Below are 20302 nucleotides of genomic sequence, written 5' to 3' on the forward strand. Positions count from 1 at the left end.
CGGAAACAGGCTCCAGGCTCCGAGCCATCAGCCCAGAGCCCGACGCGGGGCTCGAACTCCCGGACCGCGAGATCGTGACCTGGCTGAAGTCGGACGCTTAACCGACTGCGCCACCCCGGCGCCCCATGTGCCCAGCTTTTTAGATAGATACCTTTACTCCAGCTGTTTCTTTCAGTGCTACCCAGAAGGGCAGCATTCCCGGGAGCTCTACACATTGTAATTTGGCCAGGAACCCAATCCGTTGCATGCCAACGCCCTCTACCTTGGGTTTTGCCCCTGGAACCTGGTCATATGGGCATGTTCAGAAAGTGCTAGTGTGGAGCACTTGAATTTGGTGGGAGTGTTTTGGAAAATTGTGTGGTCCACTGGGTGCTTAGACTGAATTGTGGCCTTTCTTGTTTTATTTGTATTATTACCGGGATGTTAGGGGTTTCTGAAAGCAATTTGGAAGCAGCCCAATTTAGAAAAGTCCTGATACGGAGTAGGCTGATTTTGAACAATAGATAAAGTGGAGGGCAGTTACTTGCTGACTGCAGTAATGCATTGATGCTGATGGAAAATAATGAAGGATATGCGCTCATCCCTTGAGTTCTTTGAGTCTTCATTCCTTCATCTGGCAAAAGGATAATAATACCTGCTATGTCTACCTTTCAGAGGTTTTGAGATGCTCAGATGAGATAGGTGTGTATAGTCCTTGGTAAATTCGAAAGCATTCTATGAATTTAAGGTATTAACTAATGATCAGTGGCTTCGGGGGGCATTTAAAAATGGTTTGATTTACATTTAGTGGAAATTCACCTGTTAAATGAAAACTTTAAAGATGACATCTCAAGGTTATATCACAGCTCAACATTTTATAATCTCATTTCCTCTCTGAGAGGCCCCAGAGGAGAGGAGAGCTGGGTGTCCCTGGGAAGAATTACTTGCTGGGGTGGGGGGTATGTGTGTTGGGGTGGGAGGAAGGGTGCAGAGATGGTTGGATGTCTTTTCTAGGGATAGTGAGTAGAATGCTCTCCTAATGATTAATTTCTTGATAGTGTGTTCAGAAGCAGGCGGCTTTATTAGCAGTAATATCTCTTCTTTCCTAGTCTGCTTTTGTCCTTAAGGCTCACGTTGCTTGTGTTCACCTCTTGGTTCCATGGAGGTGGCCCTTGGCAAGTAGCTCCTTAGCCTTAGGGTGGATGGGAGGGATGGAACCACTTGTGCTTCTTTCCTCATTGCCTCTTATAGTCTTGTGTTCTCCTGAACTACTTTTCTGGTTGTCTGTATCCTTAAATCCTCAAATTTGCCTTGCATGCCCCCTAGTGGCAGGTCGGATGCACCCCTGGTTGTGTCATCCTGTTTGCTGTGGTCAGGAGCGGTTGTTCTCTACCTAGTTCCGTTTCGGAGCATTATTCCCAGTTCACAAATGCAGAACGAGAGGTTCTGTGATCCTCACTTGCCACTCGAGTAGGACCTGCGGAGGTGGCATTGGAATTGGAACTTTGGATTCCCAGATTTATACACCGGGAATGCCTCAGAAAAAAGATGACATGGTTATAGCTTTTGTAGATTTTTAAAAATGGTTTAAAAGGAATCTAGATTATTTTGCTGTCTACTCAGCTAATCTGAAAGGGTAAAAATGTGGTGAATATTTGAAGGTAAGAATGATCATCCTTTTGGGGCACGTGGGTGGCTCGTCGGTTAAGCGTCAGACTTCATTCGGCTCAGGTCATGATCTCACAGCTCGTGGGTTCGAGCCCCACATCAGGCTCTGTGCTGACAGCTCAGAGCCTGGAGCCTGCTTCAGATCCTGTGTCTCCCTCTCTCTCTGCCCCTCCCCCACTCACACTCTGTCTCTCGCTGTCAAAAAATAAATAAAACATTAAAAAAAATTGAAAAGAAAAGAATGATCATCCTTTTTACTCTCTCTTCATCACATTGGAAAAACTTTTGTCCCTCACCAAGTACTCAGTATTTCATGCTCAGTCCTGTTAACAACTTTGAGGTATACAAAGAAACGTATAAAGCATGCTGTCTGCCCCTCAGAAGTTTATGTTCTCATTACGTCCTAGTTACAAGGTGTTTATTCTCTTGAGGAAAAAATAAGTATAATGCGTAACTTTTACTGACGTTTAATATTTCTGCTTCATCTCGCTAAAGACAAATTCTCTGAGCATTTGCATATTTATTTTTTATAAAGTCCTTTTCCGTGGAGAGAGAACCGCAGGATAACAACAGTAATTACCCAGATGAACCCTGGAGGATAACAGAAGAACAGCGCGAGTACTATGTCAATCAGTTCCGATCCCTTCAGCCTGACCCGAGCTCCTTCATTTCAGGTAATGGAGTCTGATGGGTGAAGACCTGGGTCCCAGATCATTGTCTCACACACATAACAGTACACATCTTGAGAAAGAGTCCACACAAAACGAATGTGACAGCCTTTTGTGATTCCAGTTTGTTTTCCTCTAAGATTGAATTTCTTATCAACTATAAGCCATGCAGAAGAATACTTGGCAATGACATTTAGAAAATTACATTTCTGTTTTGAAGAGGTTAAATGGAATTTGGGGGAACCTGGTCTAGACCTGTGCCTTATTAGCTGGGGCACTTCTTGAAATGATAGACTGTGGCACCAAGGTGACACCTTTAATTGCTTCTTCATATTAGAGCCAAGATGTAGCATGGCCTTCTAAAGAGTTAGCGTCACAAGTCTCTTTATGTCATGTACGCTTTAGAAGTCCAAATTCATGCTTGTTTCCTTTGGCTCAAGTCTTTTACCTCAGGATTTTCTGAGAGAAATTAAAATACAGGAGTAAAATTGGCCAGCAGTTTTATGTCCGCATGTCTGTTCTTCTGGGTTGTCTTCAAAATATGTATTCCCATTGATTTCTCCTGTAAAATTCAAACTGAGACAAATTGGTTTAATTCCTGTGTGCCTATGTTTTACTGGGCTGAAGACTAAACAAACAGTGAAATAGTAGAGCCTGGAAGAAAAATTCATAAAATTTTTTTTTTATAGTTCAATTTTGAAGAATAACAGTATGCCCTCCATAATTGTAACCTGACATACTGAATGTGGACTAAGACTAATTTTCTCTCGAGAAATAAGGTGTGTAATTGAAATATACTTGTACAAATTCAGACATCATTTCTGATTGGTTGGTAAAAGCTTTATTGAAAGCACAGTATTGTAGATAGAGCAAATTAATGTTGACAACATGGCTTAAAAAAAATAAGCAGAAACCCACATTGACCATTTGCTGACCTTACCCGCTGCTTAAGTGACTTTCTTCACAATGTATGCAAATAATTAGACAAATACAGATGGTAGCTCTTAGGAGTGTTTTTATTTTCTTTTAACCTTTTTATTTTGCAGAATTTCAAGTACGGATACAGCTAGAGTGGCTAGTATAATGAATCCCTATGTACCTATTACACAGCACCAGTGATTTTGTTTTGTCTATATACTCTGTCAGCGCAGATGAGTTTGAAGCCATTACCAGATCGTTTCATTTGAAAATGTTTCAGGATGTATCTTGAATGATAAGAAAGACCTCTTTTAAAAACATAACTGCAATCCATGGGCACACATTAAAAAAAATGCAAAACATGTTTCCTTAATGTCCCCAAGTCTTTGTTTCCCTGGTTGTCTCACCAGTGCCTTAAAAATAGTTGAATTTGTTCGAGGTCAGAGGGGTTCATATATTGCAGCTAGGTGATGCCTCTTTTAAAAATCAACTTTATTGAGATTAGCATACCATAAAATTCACTCCTGTAAAGTGTACAGTTCAGTGGTTTTAGTGTTTACAGAATATATTCACAATCTAAATTTAGAACGCTTTCATTACCTCCCAACAAACCACCTGCTTATTAGCAATTATTCCCCACTCCTCCTCTCCCTCACAGCCCTCCATAATGACTAAACTACTTTTTCTCTCTATAGTTTTGCCTATTTTGGGCTTTTCCTATAAATGAAATCGTATAATGTGTGGTCTTTTGTGTGTGACTTCTTTCACTTAGCATAATATTTTTAAGGTTTATCCGGGTTGTACTGTGTGCTAGAACTTCATTGAACTTCACTGCTGTTTATGGCTGAATAATTTCCACTGTGTAGATATACTACATTTTATTTATTCATCAGTTGATGGGCATTTGATTTGGGTTGTTTCCACTTCTTGGCGATTAAGAATAATGCTGCTGTGAACATTCGTGTGCACTTTTTTGGTGTGTGCATGTATGTTTTGATTTCTCTTAAATGTATAGCCCGGGGTGGAATTGCTGGACCATATGGTAACTCTGTGTTTAATCATCGGAAGACCAGTCAGACTGTGTTGCACGGTGCCTGCATCGTTTTGCGTTGCCACCAGCAGCATGTGAGGGTTCCGGTTACTCCACATCCTCACAGACACTTATTGTTTGTCTTTTGATTACAGCCATCCTAGTCATGCCAGATGGGCTGAGACTCCAAGAGGGAGGGCCTTGGCCCCTTGCCATGAGGGTCTCTTGGCTTTGGGCGAGAAAGAGTTCAGGAGCGGGCTGTTTAGAGAAAGAGACACAAATTTATTAAGTATAGAAGTAAGAAAGGAGCTACTTCACAGACAAAATAGCTGTCTCTTCTCTCAGGTGAGGAAGAGGACCCCCCCCCCCCCCGCCTTTGCATCTAAGAAAGTGTTTTATGTGTTTTTAAATTAGTTGACTATATAAGAAGGGGCTTACTCTTTAGCTTTGGGTTTATCATTTACACTGAGTGGTTAGTTTTTCCATTGTCTTAGGGTTGTGAAATTACCCACAGGGAGCAATTTTAGGAATGTCTGGCCTTTGTGGCTTTTACTGCCAGAGGGAGTAGGGTCTTATGGTCTCCCACGAGTCAGATCTTGTGACTCTCTTTATTACCTGCTGACTTTTAGGTTAAGGGTCAGCCGAAAACCACAATGGCTTTGCTTTGGTCAACTTGTCTTCCTCCCTCCTGTCTCACTAGTGGATGTGAAGTAGTATCTCTTTGTGGTTATGATTAGTATTTCCCAGATGAATAGTGACATTGGACATCTTTTCATGTTCTTATTGGCCCTTTGTAGATCTTGTTTGGGGGAAATGTCTATTCACATCCTTTGCCATTTTAAATAAATACTGAACGGTAAGAGTTCCTCCGTATAGGTATACCTCGGAAATATTGAGGGTTTGGTTCCAGACCACTGCCGTAAAGTGGATATTGCAATAAAGCAAGTCAAATAAATTTTTTGGTTTCCCAGTGCATATAAAAGTTATATTTACGCTATACTGTAGTCTGTTAAGTGTGCAATAGCATGTTATCTAAAAAAAACCCAATATACGTATTTTAACTAAAAATAATTTATTGCTGTAATATGCTCACCATCTTGTGAGCTTTCTGTGAGTTGTAATCACTGATCACGGATCACCATAACAAATATAATAATGCAAAAATTTGAAATATTGCAAGAATTACCAAAATGTGATAGAGACCCGAAGCGAGCAAAGGCTTTTGGAAAAATGGTACCAATAGACTTGCTCAACACAAGGATGCCACAAACCTTCAATTTGTAAAAAATGCAGTATTTGCCAAGTGCAGTAAAATGAGGCATAATAAAATGGGGTATGCCTGTATTCTCGATACATGTTCCTTATCAGACTTGATTTGGAAATATTTTTTCCCAATCAATGGCTTGGCCTTTTATTTTCCTAGTGGTGTCTTTTGAAGCACATACGTTTTTAATTCTGTTGATGTCCAGCTTATCTATTTTTTGTTGTTGTTGATTGTGCTTTTGGTGCCATAACTAAGAGAACGTTGCCTAATCCAAGGTCATGAAAATTTATATTTCTTCTAAGAAGGTGTATTGTTAGAGTTTTATCTCATATTAGAGAGTTTATATATCTCTGTTAATTATGTTTTTTTTTTCAACGTTTATTTATTTTTGGGACAGAGAGAGACAGAGCATGAACGGGGGAGGGGCAGAGAGAGAGGGAGACACAGAATCGGAAACAGGCTCCAGGCTCCGAGCCATCAGCCCAGAGCCTGACGCGGGGCTCGAACTCACGGACCGCGAGATCGTGACCTGGCTGAAGTCGGACGCTTAACCGACTGAGCCACCCAGGCGCCCCTATATATCTCTGTTATATTAGAGTTTTATCTCTTATCTTTAGGTCTTTGATCCATTTTGAGTTAGTTTTTGTGTTTTTGTGTATGATATGAGGTAGGTATTCAAATTTCAATTCAATTCAAATTCTTTTGCATGTTGATATCCAGTTGTCCCGGCACCATTTTTTTTTGGGGGGGGGGTTGGAAGATTCTTTCCATGATTTAATTATTTTAGCATCCTAGTCAAAATTTAGTTTACCATGAATGTGAGGGTTTGTTTCTGGATGTTAATATTTTTCCACTGATTTCCACTGTCTAGTCTAAAGCTAATACCACACTGTCTTGAGTATTGTAGTAGGTTTGGAAATTAGGAAGTGGGAGTTCTCCAACTTTGTTCTTTTCAGTTTTAATTGTTAAAAAAATGCTTTTTAATGTTTATTTTTGAGAGAGAGAGAGAGAGAGAGAGAGAGAGAGAGAGAGAGCAAGCAGGGGAGGGGCAGAGAGAGAGGGAGACACAGAATCTGAAATAGGCTTCAGGCTCTGAGCTGTCAGCACAGAGCCCGCCACGGGGTTCCAACTCAGGAGCCACGAGATCATGACCTGAGCTGAAGTTGGATGCTTAACCAACTGAGCCACCCAGATGCCCCCAGTTTTAATTGTTTTGATTTCAGTTTTTAGGGATTGTGCTTTTTGAAATTTAGTTTTATACTTACATAAAATTTTTACACAGTTCTGAATTTGAGTCTACAAAAATGATGAACAAAGTCTAGCTTCTGTTCCTATCCCCTCTCTTCCTTTTCTTGCTCCCTTTTTAATGGTTTATCTGTTTTTAAGAGTAAAAGCAAATTCATATATGTATGTGTATGTGTATATTCTTATCTCTCATCTTTTGTTAGATAAATGATAGCATAGTATTTGTACTTCTCTCCACCTTGCTTGTTCCACTTAACCCTATGTCCTGCTGATTATTCCATAGTTGCATGTAGAGATATTTCCCATCCCCTTTTATAGTCGTGTACTATTAGATTGTGTGATATGCAATCATTTATTTAACTGGTCCTCTTTTGGGATTATTTGTAGTCTTTTGCTATGATACATATTTCCATTGTGAATAGCCCTCTGCACATGTCTTTCTTCATTTTTGTTATTTTTGTCAGTGTATCTTTGGGTAGTGTGATTTTACTAGACATTGGAAAACACTCCTTCATTAGGCTTGTGCCATGTTGTCATTGCACCAGCATCGTAAAAGATGCTCGCTCTCCCACAATCTTGTTATCACAACATGTTTACCTACTTTTGTATTTTCCCTCCATTTAATAGACAAGAAATCCTGTGTTTGGTTCAAATTTATAGAACTCCTATGAAGAATATTGAATTTTTAAAAATATGGTTAAGAGTCAATTGGGATGCTTGGCTGGCTTAGTTGGTAGAGTGTGTGACTTGATCTTGGGGCCGTGAGTTCAAGCCCCATCTTGGGGTAGAGTTTACTTTAAAAAAAAAAAAGAGCCAATTAGATTCTATTTCTGTGAACTGTCATAGCTCTACCTATTTTTACATTGTGTTATTGGTCTTTATTTTTTAAAGGTCTATATCTATTCAGTATGTTAACATTTTATCACTGATATATCAATGCTATATATAGCTGTGTGTGTGTGTGTGTGTGTTTTAACTGGGCTTAGAGACTCCTTGCAGTAAAAAGTCTGAATCTACATTTTGATGTTTGGTTGCTGACAGCTTTTTAAAGCCTCACCTCTCTCTCTTTTGCGCCATATCAGGCTTCACAGCAGGTCTGAAAATGGCTGGAAAGGGCAAGGAAAGGGAGCTGGCTTGGGGTTTCTAAGTTGGCTGGGAGTGGGGCTGGGGTGAGGGTTCTGGTTCACTGATGGAACTTCTCTTAGCACCAAAAGAAGGGAGCACATGGGCTCTCATCAGTTTCCTCCTCTGGCAGGCGGCAGCCAGGGTACAACTGAACTTGTTAGCTGTCAGCTTCCCGGTGGGTCCTACCTACTCTCTTCGGGACACCATGGCAGAACACCCTCTGTACTGTCTGAAGACCAGGCCAAGTCTCTTGTTTGGGTTTGGACCTAGTGTGATTTGAAGAAAGGATATTAAGGGGGAAAAAGAAGAATGAGTTGAGGGGAGAATGTCTTTATATCTATAAAATAGCTGGTAAATAGGCTTTCAAGACATTTCTTGCAAACGTTTGACACAAGGTGGCTACGTCGATGGCCAACAATCCTATGTCAGCATTATTTCCAGGATGCTTTTGGGGAGAAAGCTCATTGGTTAGTAGGGCACTTTGCCTTTGATCCATAATAATCTATCAAAGGAAAATAAGTCTGCTTTAGGATACATTATAATCCATTGTTTTAAGGCCAATTAGAAGCCTTGAGATTGCCAAGGACTTTTGACTTTATTGGCTTAGAGCTTGAGGCTTTGATTTAACTGTTCTTTGTGTTAGAATTGAGGCCTTTGAATTTTGAAAGTGGTCTGAGAGCTGAAACCATAAAAATTTCTGTCTCAATAAGGGTGGGTCTAGCCATAAAAATTTCTGTCTCAATAAGGATGTGTCTAACATTAAGTGCAGTTGGGACCTGGAGCAGTGTAACATGTAAAATGGAATTACCCGATTTCAACTGATACTGGTAAATTTGTGATGAATAAAGAAAGTAGCAAGAGGTTCCTGGAAGTTTCTCAAAGAGCCACCAAGAGATCTTAAATCTCACCAAAGTCTTTACCAAAATGTCTGTTTTATCTTTGTGTGATGAGATTAATGGTGTTAACTTTCTTCTTTTTGCTCTGTTTTATTTTTTTTAAGTTTATTTATTTTGAGAGGGAGGGTGGAGGGGGGAGAGAGAGAAGAGGAGAGGAGAGGAGAGAAAGAGAGAGAGGAAGTATCCCAAGCAGGCTTTGCGCTGTCAATGCAGAGACCGACACAGGGCTCCATCTCATGAACTGTGAAATTCTGACCTGAGCTGAAATCGAGAGCCGGACACTTAACAAACTGAGCGACCAGGGCGCCCCTAATTTATATGTTCTTTTAAAAGCTGTTAATATGTTGTTTTTAGTCATATGATTTATAGTTGCTTTGATGAATAAGTGTTATGTTTGTTGTTATATGGTAGGAATTGCTGAATGAAACAATGGTGATTCATTTACATGTAACTATAAAAGCTGCTCTAGATGAGTAATTAATGATTTATTTAAACAGTGGCTTTCTTGGCAGGTTCTGTGGCCAAGAACTTCTTCACCAAATCAAAGCTTTCCATTCCAGAACTCTCCTACATATGGTAAGTACAATTAATGCCATATAGTATCATACTGTCGTTACATACCCATCCCTTAGTTTCTACTTTTGCATTTGGAAAGTCTTATCTTTTGCATGTTTTTTATTTTTTATTTTTATGTATTTATTTTTTAAATGAATTTATTTTATTTAAAAAAAATTTTTTTTAACGTTTATTTATTTTTGAGACAGAGAGAGACAGAGCTTGAACGGGGGAGGGGCAGAGAGAGAGGGAGACACAGAATCCGAAGCAGGCTCCAGGCTCCAGGCTCCGAGCTGTCAGCCCAGAGCTCGACGCGGGGCTCGAACTCATGGACCGCGAGATCGTGACCTGAGCCGAAGTCGGACGCTCAACCGACTGAGCCACCCAGGCGCCCCTAAATGAATTTATTTTAAAGAGCATCTTCCCTTGGGGTGTTTCACCAATTCCCATTCCTATTTATTTACTTACTTATTTATTTATTTTAATTTACATCCAAGTTAGTTAGCACATAGTGCAGTAATAATTTCAGGAGTAGAACCCAGTGATTCATCCCCTATGCATAACACCCACTGCTCATCCCAACAGGTACCCTCCCTAATGCCTCTTGCCCATTTAGCCCATCCCCCCATCCAGAACCCTTCCAGCAACCCTCAGTTCTCTGTATTTTAGAGTCTCTTCTGTTTTGTCCCCCTCCCTGTTTTTATATTATTTTTGCTTCCTTTTCCTTATGTGCATCTGTTTTGTAACTTAAATTCCACATATGAGTGAAGTCATAGGATATTTGTCTTTCTCTGAATAGTTTCGCTTAGCATAACACACTCTAATTCCATCCACGTTGTTGCAAATGGCAAGATTTCATTCTTTTCGATTGCCGAGTAATATTCCATCATTTATATACCACGTCTTCTTTATCCTTGCATGTTTTTTTTCAACAGACTTAGAGAGTGAATGGAACTTAAGATTTTTGTTGCTGTGAAGAGTAACTTGTATGAGAAGCATAATGATCAGTGTCTGGCACATAGTCTGCATTGTAACTATTAGCTGTTATTTAAAAATGAATTTCCCAGTTATTATCCTCCTCTAGATGCCTTTCCTGTCTAAACAATTGTGTGGGCCCATGAGCATTTCCATCTCGTGAATTGTATTTCTGGATGTTTCTGTTCAATATGATGCAAGTAACCAGAGGATCTCGAAAAGCTATTCTTAATGATATGAGGCCAGGTGAACAGAAGGCCCACAAATGTTTTGGAATTAAGTCAAATTTGGCTCTTCTAGCTGCCTCCGAGCTTCACAAATTTGGCTGGTGTGTATCAGCTGGGCCCCCATTCAGATGTGCGGCTGTGGTGTGCCCTGCACCTTGCTGCCACGCAGGCCGTGGCCGGGCTCCAGAAGGGCCGTGTGGGGACGGTCCAGATGGCCGGTTTACGTGGACGAAAACGCTTGCTGCCTGTCTAAACTCCCAGCTGTGTGTGGGCTCTTCTTCCTCAAGCCTGGGTGGGAGACCGTGCTGCTGTAGATATATAATTAAAACACTGGAATATTTATGTAAGACTTTTTTCATGAGGATTTATAGAAATCGTGGTAGGACTTAAAATTGCCTGTCGTGTTTTGTGCGTTTTATTGGAAAACTATTGCAATAACATTTGTGCATGCCAATGTATCTGGGATCCTGAGCTGGATTTAGGTTCTTCAGCGGTATATTCTAGCATAATTTTTCTTTTTTACGACAAGCCTTATATTAGATTTTAAAGCTAGGGGAAAAAAAGAAATTATCATTTTGAAAAGAATACACTCTGTTTTTGGCAGAATTCCCAGTTTTAACATTATTGGCATGAGGCCTCCTATCTTTTTGTTGAGACATATCTGCAAAAGCTGAATGGTATTCTCTCCACCCAGCGTTTGAAACAGTTCCCTGACTTCTCACCCGGGGCCGGGGGGTGGGGGGCTGCTCCTTCAGGGCTGGCTCATTCTAAATATTTGAGGGGAGGAGGCTGTGAATGGTCCAAAGGAAAGTTAGGGAGCTTACCTTCTGTACTTCTTTGGAATAGTGACACCTTGCCAGCGCGGGTTTATATCCTATCTCTTTACTTGTCCCAGCACAAATATGGCATCTCTGTACATCTACGAGACTAGTTGAGCTTATGGTGTCTTACTTTGGCAAATGGGTTTGTTTTGGGCTGAGTAAATAGGTCTGTGCCTTTCAGTGGGAAACAGTGACTGAAGCAAAGATAAGCCTTTTCAAGACTCTTCCTTTCTGCCTTGCTGTCTTATCTGCTTCCAGCCTTCCCAAGTTGCTAGTTTTATCTGAAAACCTAATTTAACCAGTGTTTATTGAACTTACTTGTATTTTCCCAGGAGGGAATTCTCAAGCAAATTTTTTGGTACAACATTTATGTGACTTAAAAACTTTAAGGTTTTTCCTTAAAGCTGGAAACCCAAGTGCTTATTTGTGGGCCCGGGTACATGTATAACGTCTGGGACAACGACACAGGCCGAGGTCAGCCCTTCCTTCGACTACTGTGGGCACCGGGTCTGGAGCTCTTCATGCCGCCCGGTTATCGAACGACTCTCAACCAACTGGCCTTATTTTCCTTTTCGTGCTCTAGTGTCTTGTCTCATGTGCTCGGTGTTGTAAAACAGACCTCCCGCAGAACCCAAGGAGTGTAAAGTCTTGTTTACAAAGGGCCACTGGTGCCAGCGCTCTTGATCAGCATTTGTCCTGCAAGTGCCCCCTGAGATTTCATAGGAGTTTGGGGACTTTGCAGGGCCACCCCCAGCGACCTTGGGAGTTGTGTTTGCATGTACGAGGCTGAGTAACTTTTCCTCTAAGACCCGTGTTAGGTACTTGTGACATGTTGTATTTAGGGAACTGAGTGATGCTGACTGTGACGGAGCCCTGACCCTGCCCGAGTTCTGTGCTGCATTTCATCTCATTGTGGCCCGGAAAAACGGCTACCCGCTGCCAGAGGGCCTGCCTCCGACTCTGCAGACAGAGTACCTGCAAGCAGGTAAGGCCTCATCATAAATCCTAAACCTTGGGCATTTTCCATCCAGACGTTATAAGAGCCTTTTGTGCCTTAAGGTGGTATCCAGGTACTTTGCAGAGTCCTTTGTATCTAAAGTAACTGTCCTTTAACTGATATTAGACTCTCACAACTTATAATATGAGTAATAGGGATGATGTGGGTAAAGTGTGAGTTATCTGTTACTCCTATTCTGGTGCTCTCTGGATGGATTTGAATCAGTCCCTTACCCTTTTGTGAAAATTACCGAGTAGGCAAGTACTAAACCTCTCAGCTGATACAAAATGAACAGGAACATCTTCCTGTAGAGCCAAGTTCTGATTTGGCATCTTTAGGTACACCCCAGTGTCCCCAAGTGGCTTGGGGCAATGGAATAGAACTCTTATACCTAATGAAGAAGTTAAAAATTACATGGCCATGAAATGTGCCGAGTGCCGTAATCTCAATGTACTCTTGATGAAGTTTTACATCTGCATATACCCATGTAGCTGCAATCAGATAAAGATAGAAAATCCCAGCACACCACAAGGTTGGAATAGAGCTCTTTGTCTTTCTCCTTAATAAAGCTATTACCCCCAAACCCTTTTGATAAGAAAGAGTCATGGTGAGTCTAACATTTTTATCCATTCTTTTGGAAGACTGGAAAATTAAGTGTCTCTTGCCCTTTTCAAAGGCAGTGGGCAATGATACAATTTCTGTTACTTAGAGAAGTATAGCTTCCATTGAAAGGGTCCAGAAACAACTGGTACTGTCAGTAACCTTTCTTTAGGGAAGGTCTCTTAAAAACATGAGAGCTAGTCATGGATGATTATTGGCAGGAAGGAGCAATGTCTAAAGAAACTGTGATTAGTCATTAATAGAGTGTAAATTTTGTGGTTAGATCTAGTAAAGGCCCTAGATTATCATGTCTTGTCCCCTCATAACAACACTATATTCAAAGTGGCCAATGACTAATCTAAGTCAGTCTTGGGTTCTCTGACTTTTAAATAAAAAGTTTGTCATTTTCTGTATTTGGTAGTGAGGGGGCCAAGGCCCAACCAAAGGGAAGAGAGCAAGTATGTGGCTGGTGCCAATGGCAGGTAAACATGTGGGGGAAGAGTGACCCATTATTCTGGGATCTTTCCCAAATGCCTCATAAAATGTATGCACGGGAGCGTTCAAAGAGTAGAGACTACTACTCATTTAAGAGCTTAGACTTTGCTAATAGCAGCTGCTTTCTGACCACAGCAGGCCGTATACCCTTCCTTCTAGGCTGGGGGAGACCCTCATGGGTCCCCAGGAACTAGTTTGCAGTTGGGCACCGTGACACGCTGCTCCATTTCCTCTTCGGTGTCTCTCTCTCTCTCTCTTTTCCTTTTTCTCTTTGTTTCTTTTGGATTGAGGCAAAGAAGCACTAACAATCTTGGCAACTGCACAGGTTTCATAACCAAGTCAGTACGGGGTCATCCAGGAGCCCCTTCTCCTGGGAGCAGGGCCACATGGGACTTTGTCTCTCTCTAATGTGAACAGCTAACCAGAGGGCCAAGGTCTGCTCCAGGGCTATTTAGTTATATTTAATACATCACTGTTGCCTATTGTCAGCCCTGGGGAGAGTCCTGGGTAGCTTTATCTCCCATGCCCACACTTAGCTTTCTGTTTTTGGGTCTTGATTAATGCTGTTGTATTGTTGTGATGCCCTCTGGCCATGGAACCTATGCCAGGTGTCGGGACTCCTTGTTTGACAAGTCACTTTGTAGATATCCAAGTATTTCACAGACTGTTTCAAAAGTCACTAATAAAAAAATTTTTTTTACCTCGCCCCCCTACCCCCCAGGTACAAAAATATTTTATTTTATTTTATTTTATTTTATTTTATTTTATTTTATTTTATTTTATTTTATTTTATTTTATTGTTTGGCCCACCTTTAATTAATTAATTAATTGTCAAGTTGGGTAACATACAGTGTATACAGTGTGCTCTTGGTTTCAGGGGTAGATTCCTGTGACTCATCGCTTACATACCACAGCCAGTGCACATCCCAGCAAGTGCCCTCCTCCATGCCCATCTCCCATTTTCCCCTCTCCCCCGAGTGGCTAAAATTAACAACTCAGCAAACAACAGGTGCTGGTGAGGATGTGAAAAAACGGGAACCCTCCTGCCCTGTTGGTGGGAATCACTAATAAAAATTAAAAAAATCTGAAAGCCCTGAGCAAAAAGTGTGTTAATGGAAGTCAAGTGGCATTTTGATTCCTTTATTGCTGCAAATGACTGCTTTTGTCTTGCTTATGGAGTGGGGGTGGGGGGGGCGTGGAGTCTGTAAAATAGAGTGCCAGTCAAGAGGCACCTTCCTTTCGTTTGGAATGAAGCCCCTTGTTTGTTCCTGGTCTTTGGTGGAGGCTGTCAACACGTATTTATACAGCAACAACTGAGGAACCCATGACATACCCTTTAATTAAACAAAGACTTCACATCATTTCCAGGGCTTGTGGGATTAATCATAAATAATAATTATATAGTTCTAACAAAAAACCTGAGAGATCTCTTAAAGCCTCATCAGGCTCAGTGATGGTATATTTTAGGCAAACCCTGAGGGTTTTAGCAGTTAACTTTTTAATGCTTTATCACTCATGCTTATCTTTATATACAGCTCAAGAAAATGGCCAGAACTGTGTAGGTTTTCTCTGTGCTTTTAGACTTTGCAAAATATGAGGGATTCTGTTCATTTTGGGGGTTCATTTTTATGGTATCCCACCTTTTTCTTTTTAATGTTTATTATTTTTGAGAGAGAGAGAGAGAGAGAGAGAGAGAGAGAGAGAGAGAAAGAGACAGCAAGCAGGGAAGGGGCAGAGAGAGAGGGAGACACAGAATCTGAAGTAAGCTCCAAGCTCTGAGCTGTCAACACAGAGCTCGACGTGGGGCTCGAACTCACAGACCACAAGATCATGACCTGAGCTATAGCTGGCCGCCCAACCGACTGAGCCACCCAGGGGCCCCATCCCACCTGGCTTTTTTAAAAGCTTAGTTCCTGTTCCAACTTTTTTTCTGATTAGCCTACATTCAGTCTTTTACAAAAATGTAATCCAGTTTTCAACAAGGTTGGTGAAGAGTATAAATTTGGTTGATACCATCATGCATTTACAATTACACAAGCTTGTTTTCAGTAAAATAATGAAACAAACTGTTGTGTCTGAGTTTTTCCCTAACAGTGAAAATGAAAGGGCACCGTTGGAAGGAAAAGTTGGTTATTTGATAGCTTACCTGTGGGCCTTTTGATATTTTCCTGTCTGGGTGACTGGGTGGATTCTGGTATAGATTTTTACTATAGAGTTTGTTAAAAATAATTATGTGAGAGGCACTGTGTTATTCTTTGTGGTCAGAATGCTGTGTTCAGAAGAGTGTTCCTACTGTCATGGAACTTGCTGGCAGTTAGAGGATCGATGTTAAATAAACTCACATACTTGTAAATTGGAGGCAGTGGTAGGTGCTGTGAAGGGGAAGTTCAGCTGCAGCAAGAGGGTGCGTCACCTCAGGGAAGGCTTCCTTAAATATTTGAGCTGACATGTGAAGGGTGAGCTAAGGGCTGTGTAGGTGAAGGAGGGGGAAGAGTAGGCTGTGGGCAGAGGGGACAGCAGATCTACTGCAAGGGCCTGAGAGGCGGCTTGGAGCGTCGGAGGCATGGAGACTTGAGGCCACAGTGGCTGGAGTGCAAGGAGCCGGGCCTGGAGGGGCTGAGGATGAGGCTGAAGGGGCAGGTAGGGAACAAATCACTGGCAATGACGTTGATGGGTTTTAAGCAGGGAAGTGCCCCAATCAGATTTGCTGTTGGAAATGATCGTGCTGGTTGCTGACTGGAGAGCAGGTTTTGAGGAGCAAGGGTGCAAACTGAAAGACCAGGTTACTGGAGCAGTCCAGTCAGGACCCCAGGGCCTGTCACTAGGGAGGTGACAAGTGGAGTTGGAGAGATAGGGACAGGCTAGAAAGAGATTTAGTAGTTAATGATGGCATTTGTAGTTTTTGAAAGCGTTACCTTTTTACGTAGCAAGACCCGCTCATGATAAAGCTTTAGTCGTGTAATTCTACTCAGATCACTGATTGGTAAGCTAGAAACAGAAATCTCATCTTGGTTAAACCTGCTCTTGTGGCCAGATAGCAGAATAGAACTTGGAAAGTTGTTTTGCTGAGTTTTTACCAAGGAAATGAGACCCCCTAGTTTAGTCAGACAAATCGCCAGGGCCCACGGTTTGCCCTACCTGATATCAGTGAAATTCAAACCAGAGTAAGAAAATGAACAATTTAAGGTGCTTGTACTCAACTGTACAAGTTGAGTAGCTGTTAGTCATGGCCAGTACTTTACTGCAGAGGGAAGTTGGCATTTCAGACGCTGGTGGAGGTGGGAGGGTGAGAAAGGATTAAAAACAATGTCAATCCATTTTGATGTTCTATTCAAAAAATTTTTTAAACACAGCATTAAAATTTTGATTTCTTAACAGCTGGTCTTGACAAATTTGTAGCTTCTGGCCATTGTCTGCCATGATCTTCTTTTCCTCCTTGGGATATTGACCAATTTTCTGGTTGAGACATTTCCTTCCTAATTACTTGGTGACAAAGTGGTGAAATAGAATCTGCTTCCCAGAATTGGTGTGTTAAGTATCAGTTTACCAAGTAGCACGATCCACTCAGCTCTCCAGCTAACCTAACAGCCTCTGTCACTGTTCTGTGTTCGAAGAAGCCCATAATGTGATTCTTCTTTCCTTGTAACTCAGCAAGAACTTGTGCTCTTATTTTTGTTATTCTGCTAAACAAAAGAAATGGATATTTTAGAAAGTCTTCTGGGGCACCTGTCATTGCAAGATCTTGTCTATTTCCAACAACAATAGCTAAAATGAAGTATTTCCATAGTTAATGTTTATAGCATTAAGACTCTCCCCATAGTTGGTGCCATTTAAAAATTGTGCTGGTAGCATAGTTAAAACTTCAGTATTGTGATAGCGAGGGTCACTACTATGTTACAACGTAAATGCTAAAAGCATGTACCTTCCAGCAGGACTGCCGGCAGTTCAAGTTCCTGCTCTTCCATTTACCAGCTATATGACCTTGAGTAAGTTGCTTAGCTTCCCTGCTCCTCAGATGCATCACATGTAAAATGGGAAGGCAGAAATAGTATGTTGTATATGTAAGGAACTTAAAATACTACCTCCTCGTGATTAGTGCCATAACTAGTATGTCAGTGCTGGCTGATTTATTGTAATATTTAACAGGCACGGAAAAGCTGATAAGAAACAATGCCTGCTATGAATATAGTATATGTTCTTATGTATTCTTTTTGTTTTTTCTTAGCTTTTCCTAAGCCCAAGCGGGAGTGTGCATTATTTGATTCTTATTCTGAGTCAATGCCTGCAAACCAACAACCCCGTGACTTGAATCGGATGGAGGTAAAAGGTCCTCATATGTTAATAAATAAGGGTGTGTGTGGAATTAAATCCATAAGCGTATATTCTTTATAAACTCCTGAAAATCCACTTTCATAACATTTTCTCATCATGCTGTGTACTTACGTTGAGGCTCAACCTTTCAAATCTAGACACCAGATATAGCTTATAATTATTTGTTTTCTTTTCTCCCTAGAACTAGATTTAGTGAAATAAGCAAAGTAATCTCTTGACCTTCTAGGGATGAAATTTAGGTATAGAAAAACTAAGCCAGAAGAATGCGAGCCAAGTTGTTTATTTTAACCAAGCTTTAATTTTGATGTTTATTTATTTTTGAGAAAGAGAGCGTGAGTGAGTGGGGGAGGAGCAGAGAGAGAGGGAGGCACAGAATCCAAAGCAGGGTCCAGGCTCTGAGCTGTCAGCACAGAGCCCGACATGGGGCTCGAACCCACGAACCATGAAATCATGACCTGAGCTGAAGTCGGACGCTTAACTGACTGAGTCACCCAGGCGCCCCCCCCCCCCCAAACTTTAATTTTGAAGTAAACATTGTGAAGTTGTATTTTTAATAGTTGAGTATGAACAAGATCTAACGGACCAGAACAGTTTTGAGAGGAAGTTTGAGAACTGTGTAAAAGGACCCCAAGTCACATTTAAAGCTACCTTCTCCCTCAGAGTTTTTAGCGTTTAGACCAAATGAAGACTGGTTTGGATTATCTTAAGAGAAACCTGTAGAATTCCTACAATGTTGGTCCTTGATGTTGTTGGGGCCTAGCCACATGCATAGTGGTCCTTAGGTATGCATCAATAAGTAGGAGTCATCGTAGTTATTGTTAATATCAGCACAGTCTTCATCATCATCATCGCATTATGATTGCTGTGATGACAGCTTATGACATCTGTTCCCATCCTAAAAAAAAAAAAAAAACAACTCTGGAAATGTGTAATAAATGGAGGTTTATTCATAGGCTGCTATCGTCCTCAGACCCCGGTTAAAACTGTTGCAAGATGATGGAAGTCAGAGGCAGGATGCAGGACCATTTGTTTAATTTCTTGCAACTGTGTGTGATTATTTCTTCTTTTCCGTGGGGCTCTCAGGCATATAGTCTGTGCTGCATTGGCATCCTCTGCTCCTCTGTGAGGGAACTGGCCTGCTTCTGCAGTGCTTCCTCTGATAACACCTCTCTTGGCCTCTCTGCTACTCTTTATTCAAGTCATGGCCTCTGTTACTTTCCTCAACAGATCTCTACTCGAGGGAAAAAGGTATAAAGTGGTATCAGAAGTGATAGATGTGCATTTGAAGAGTTTTAGCTTTTTACATTTCTTATTTTGCAGAATGCATATGACGGAGAAGCAAGTAGACTAGTTAGCCACTTTTCACGGCCTCTGTGAACTCGGGGGCTGCTGGCAGTGTCCGGAGGCTTGTGTAGTTGCCTTGCTTTTGTTTGTTGGCTCTGGGTCCCCCTGCTTGTGTAAACTTATGAGGTCGTTAGGTGTTTTATTAAAAAATGTCATAAGCTCTTATTATTTCTAGAATGCACTCAGGTGGTCTCTGCCCTTCCAACAGAAATAATGCTGTGTTTTAGAGAAATTAATTGCTCGTGTTGCTTTCCCCCACGTAGTCATTTATCATCTTTCTAAAAGGAAAGGAGCAAATATACAGTTAGCTGTGAAGTCTATAAATGCAGATGCTTTCAAACACACACTCTGATGTCCTTGATGACATTTTTGATGTTCAACTTTATGGACGTGATGTGCAGCTAGTTTTATGTTACATACTTTTCTATACTTTAACTGGCTCTTTTGGTGGGGGTGGGGGTGATTACAAAGTCTTTGCTTTGCCCTGTCCAAACGAGAGCAAAACAACAACAAAAACTCTTTCCCAACAAAATCGTTATATTCCAGAGTGGAGTGCTTTTAGATAATGACGTAATATACAGAATTCATGGCCAAAGTAATGAGGTTAATGGATGCTTTGGCCATTCAAGAAGTATACGTCAAATTTAAGTAGCTAATGATTAAATATTCCAGTTTCTTCTATTTCATTCATTGTTCTTTCTACCAGTTTTTTTTAATCTCTCATGAATGCATGCGTGGGATTTTTTTTTTTAATTTTTTTTTCCAACGTTTATTTATTTTTGGGACGGAGAGAGACAGAGCATGAACGGGGGAGGGGCAGAGAGAGAGGGAGACACAGAATCGGAAACAGGCTCCAGGCTCCGAGCCATCAGCCCAGAGCCCGACGCGGGGCTCGAACTCACGGACCGCGAGATCGTGACCTGGCTGAAGTCGGACGCTTAACCGACTGCGCCACCCAGGCGCCCCTGCATGCGTGGGATTTAAATAGCTCTTGGGACTAGCCCTGTGAGGAATGGGTCCATACAGGTGTTGGTGCCATGGAGAAAGCTGTAACTGATTCGGGTCGTGAGAAGTTTGCTCAGTAGTACAGATCAGATCTCCAGACAGCAGAGCTGTAACCATGTACTCGTTTCCTTCAGGAATTAAAGATAAATTTCAGATAA

General features: G+C 41.3%; 1 protein-coding gene across 8 annotated transcripts in view; it reads left to right on the forward strand.

Moving 5' to 3' along the window:
* REPS2 (RALBP1 associated Eps domain containing 2) overlaps nucleotides 1-20302 on the forward strand; it is a 217346-nt gene that overhangs the window by 97308 nt on the left and 99736 nt on the right. For all 8 annotated transcript variants that reach the window (XM_045050522.1, XM_023248871.2, XM_023248867.2 and 5 more), the window contains exons 6-9: nucleotides 2183-2321; nucleotides 9306-9369; nucleotides 12214-12356; nucleotides 17689-17783. In XM_045050522.1, coding sequence (XP_044906457.1) covers nucleotides 2183-2321; nucleotides 9306-9369; nucleotides 12214-12356; nucleotides 17689-17783 — 441 coding nt within the window. The remainder of the gene's footprint in view (nucleotides 1-2182; nucleotides 2322-9305; nucleotides 9370-12213; nucleotides 12357-17688; nucleotides 17784-20302) is intronic.

The sequence above is a fragment of the Felis catus genome, chromosome X (assembly GCF_018350175.1).
Source record: "Felis catus isolate Fca126 chromosome X, F.catus_Fca126_mat1.0, whole genome shotgun sequence".
In the NCBI taxonomy this organism is placed as follows: Eukaryota; Metazoa; Chordata; class Mammalia; order Carnivora; family Felidae; genus Felis; species Felis catus.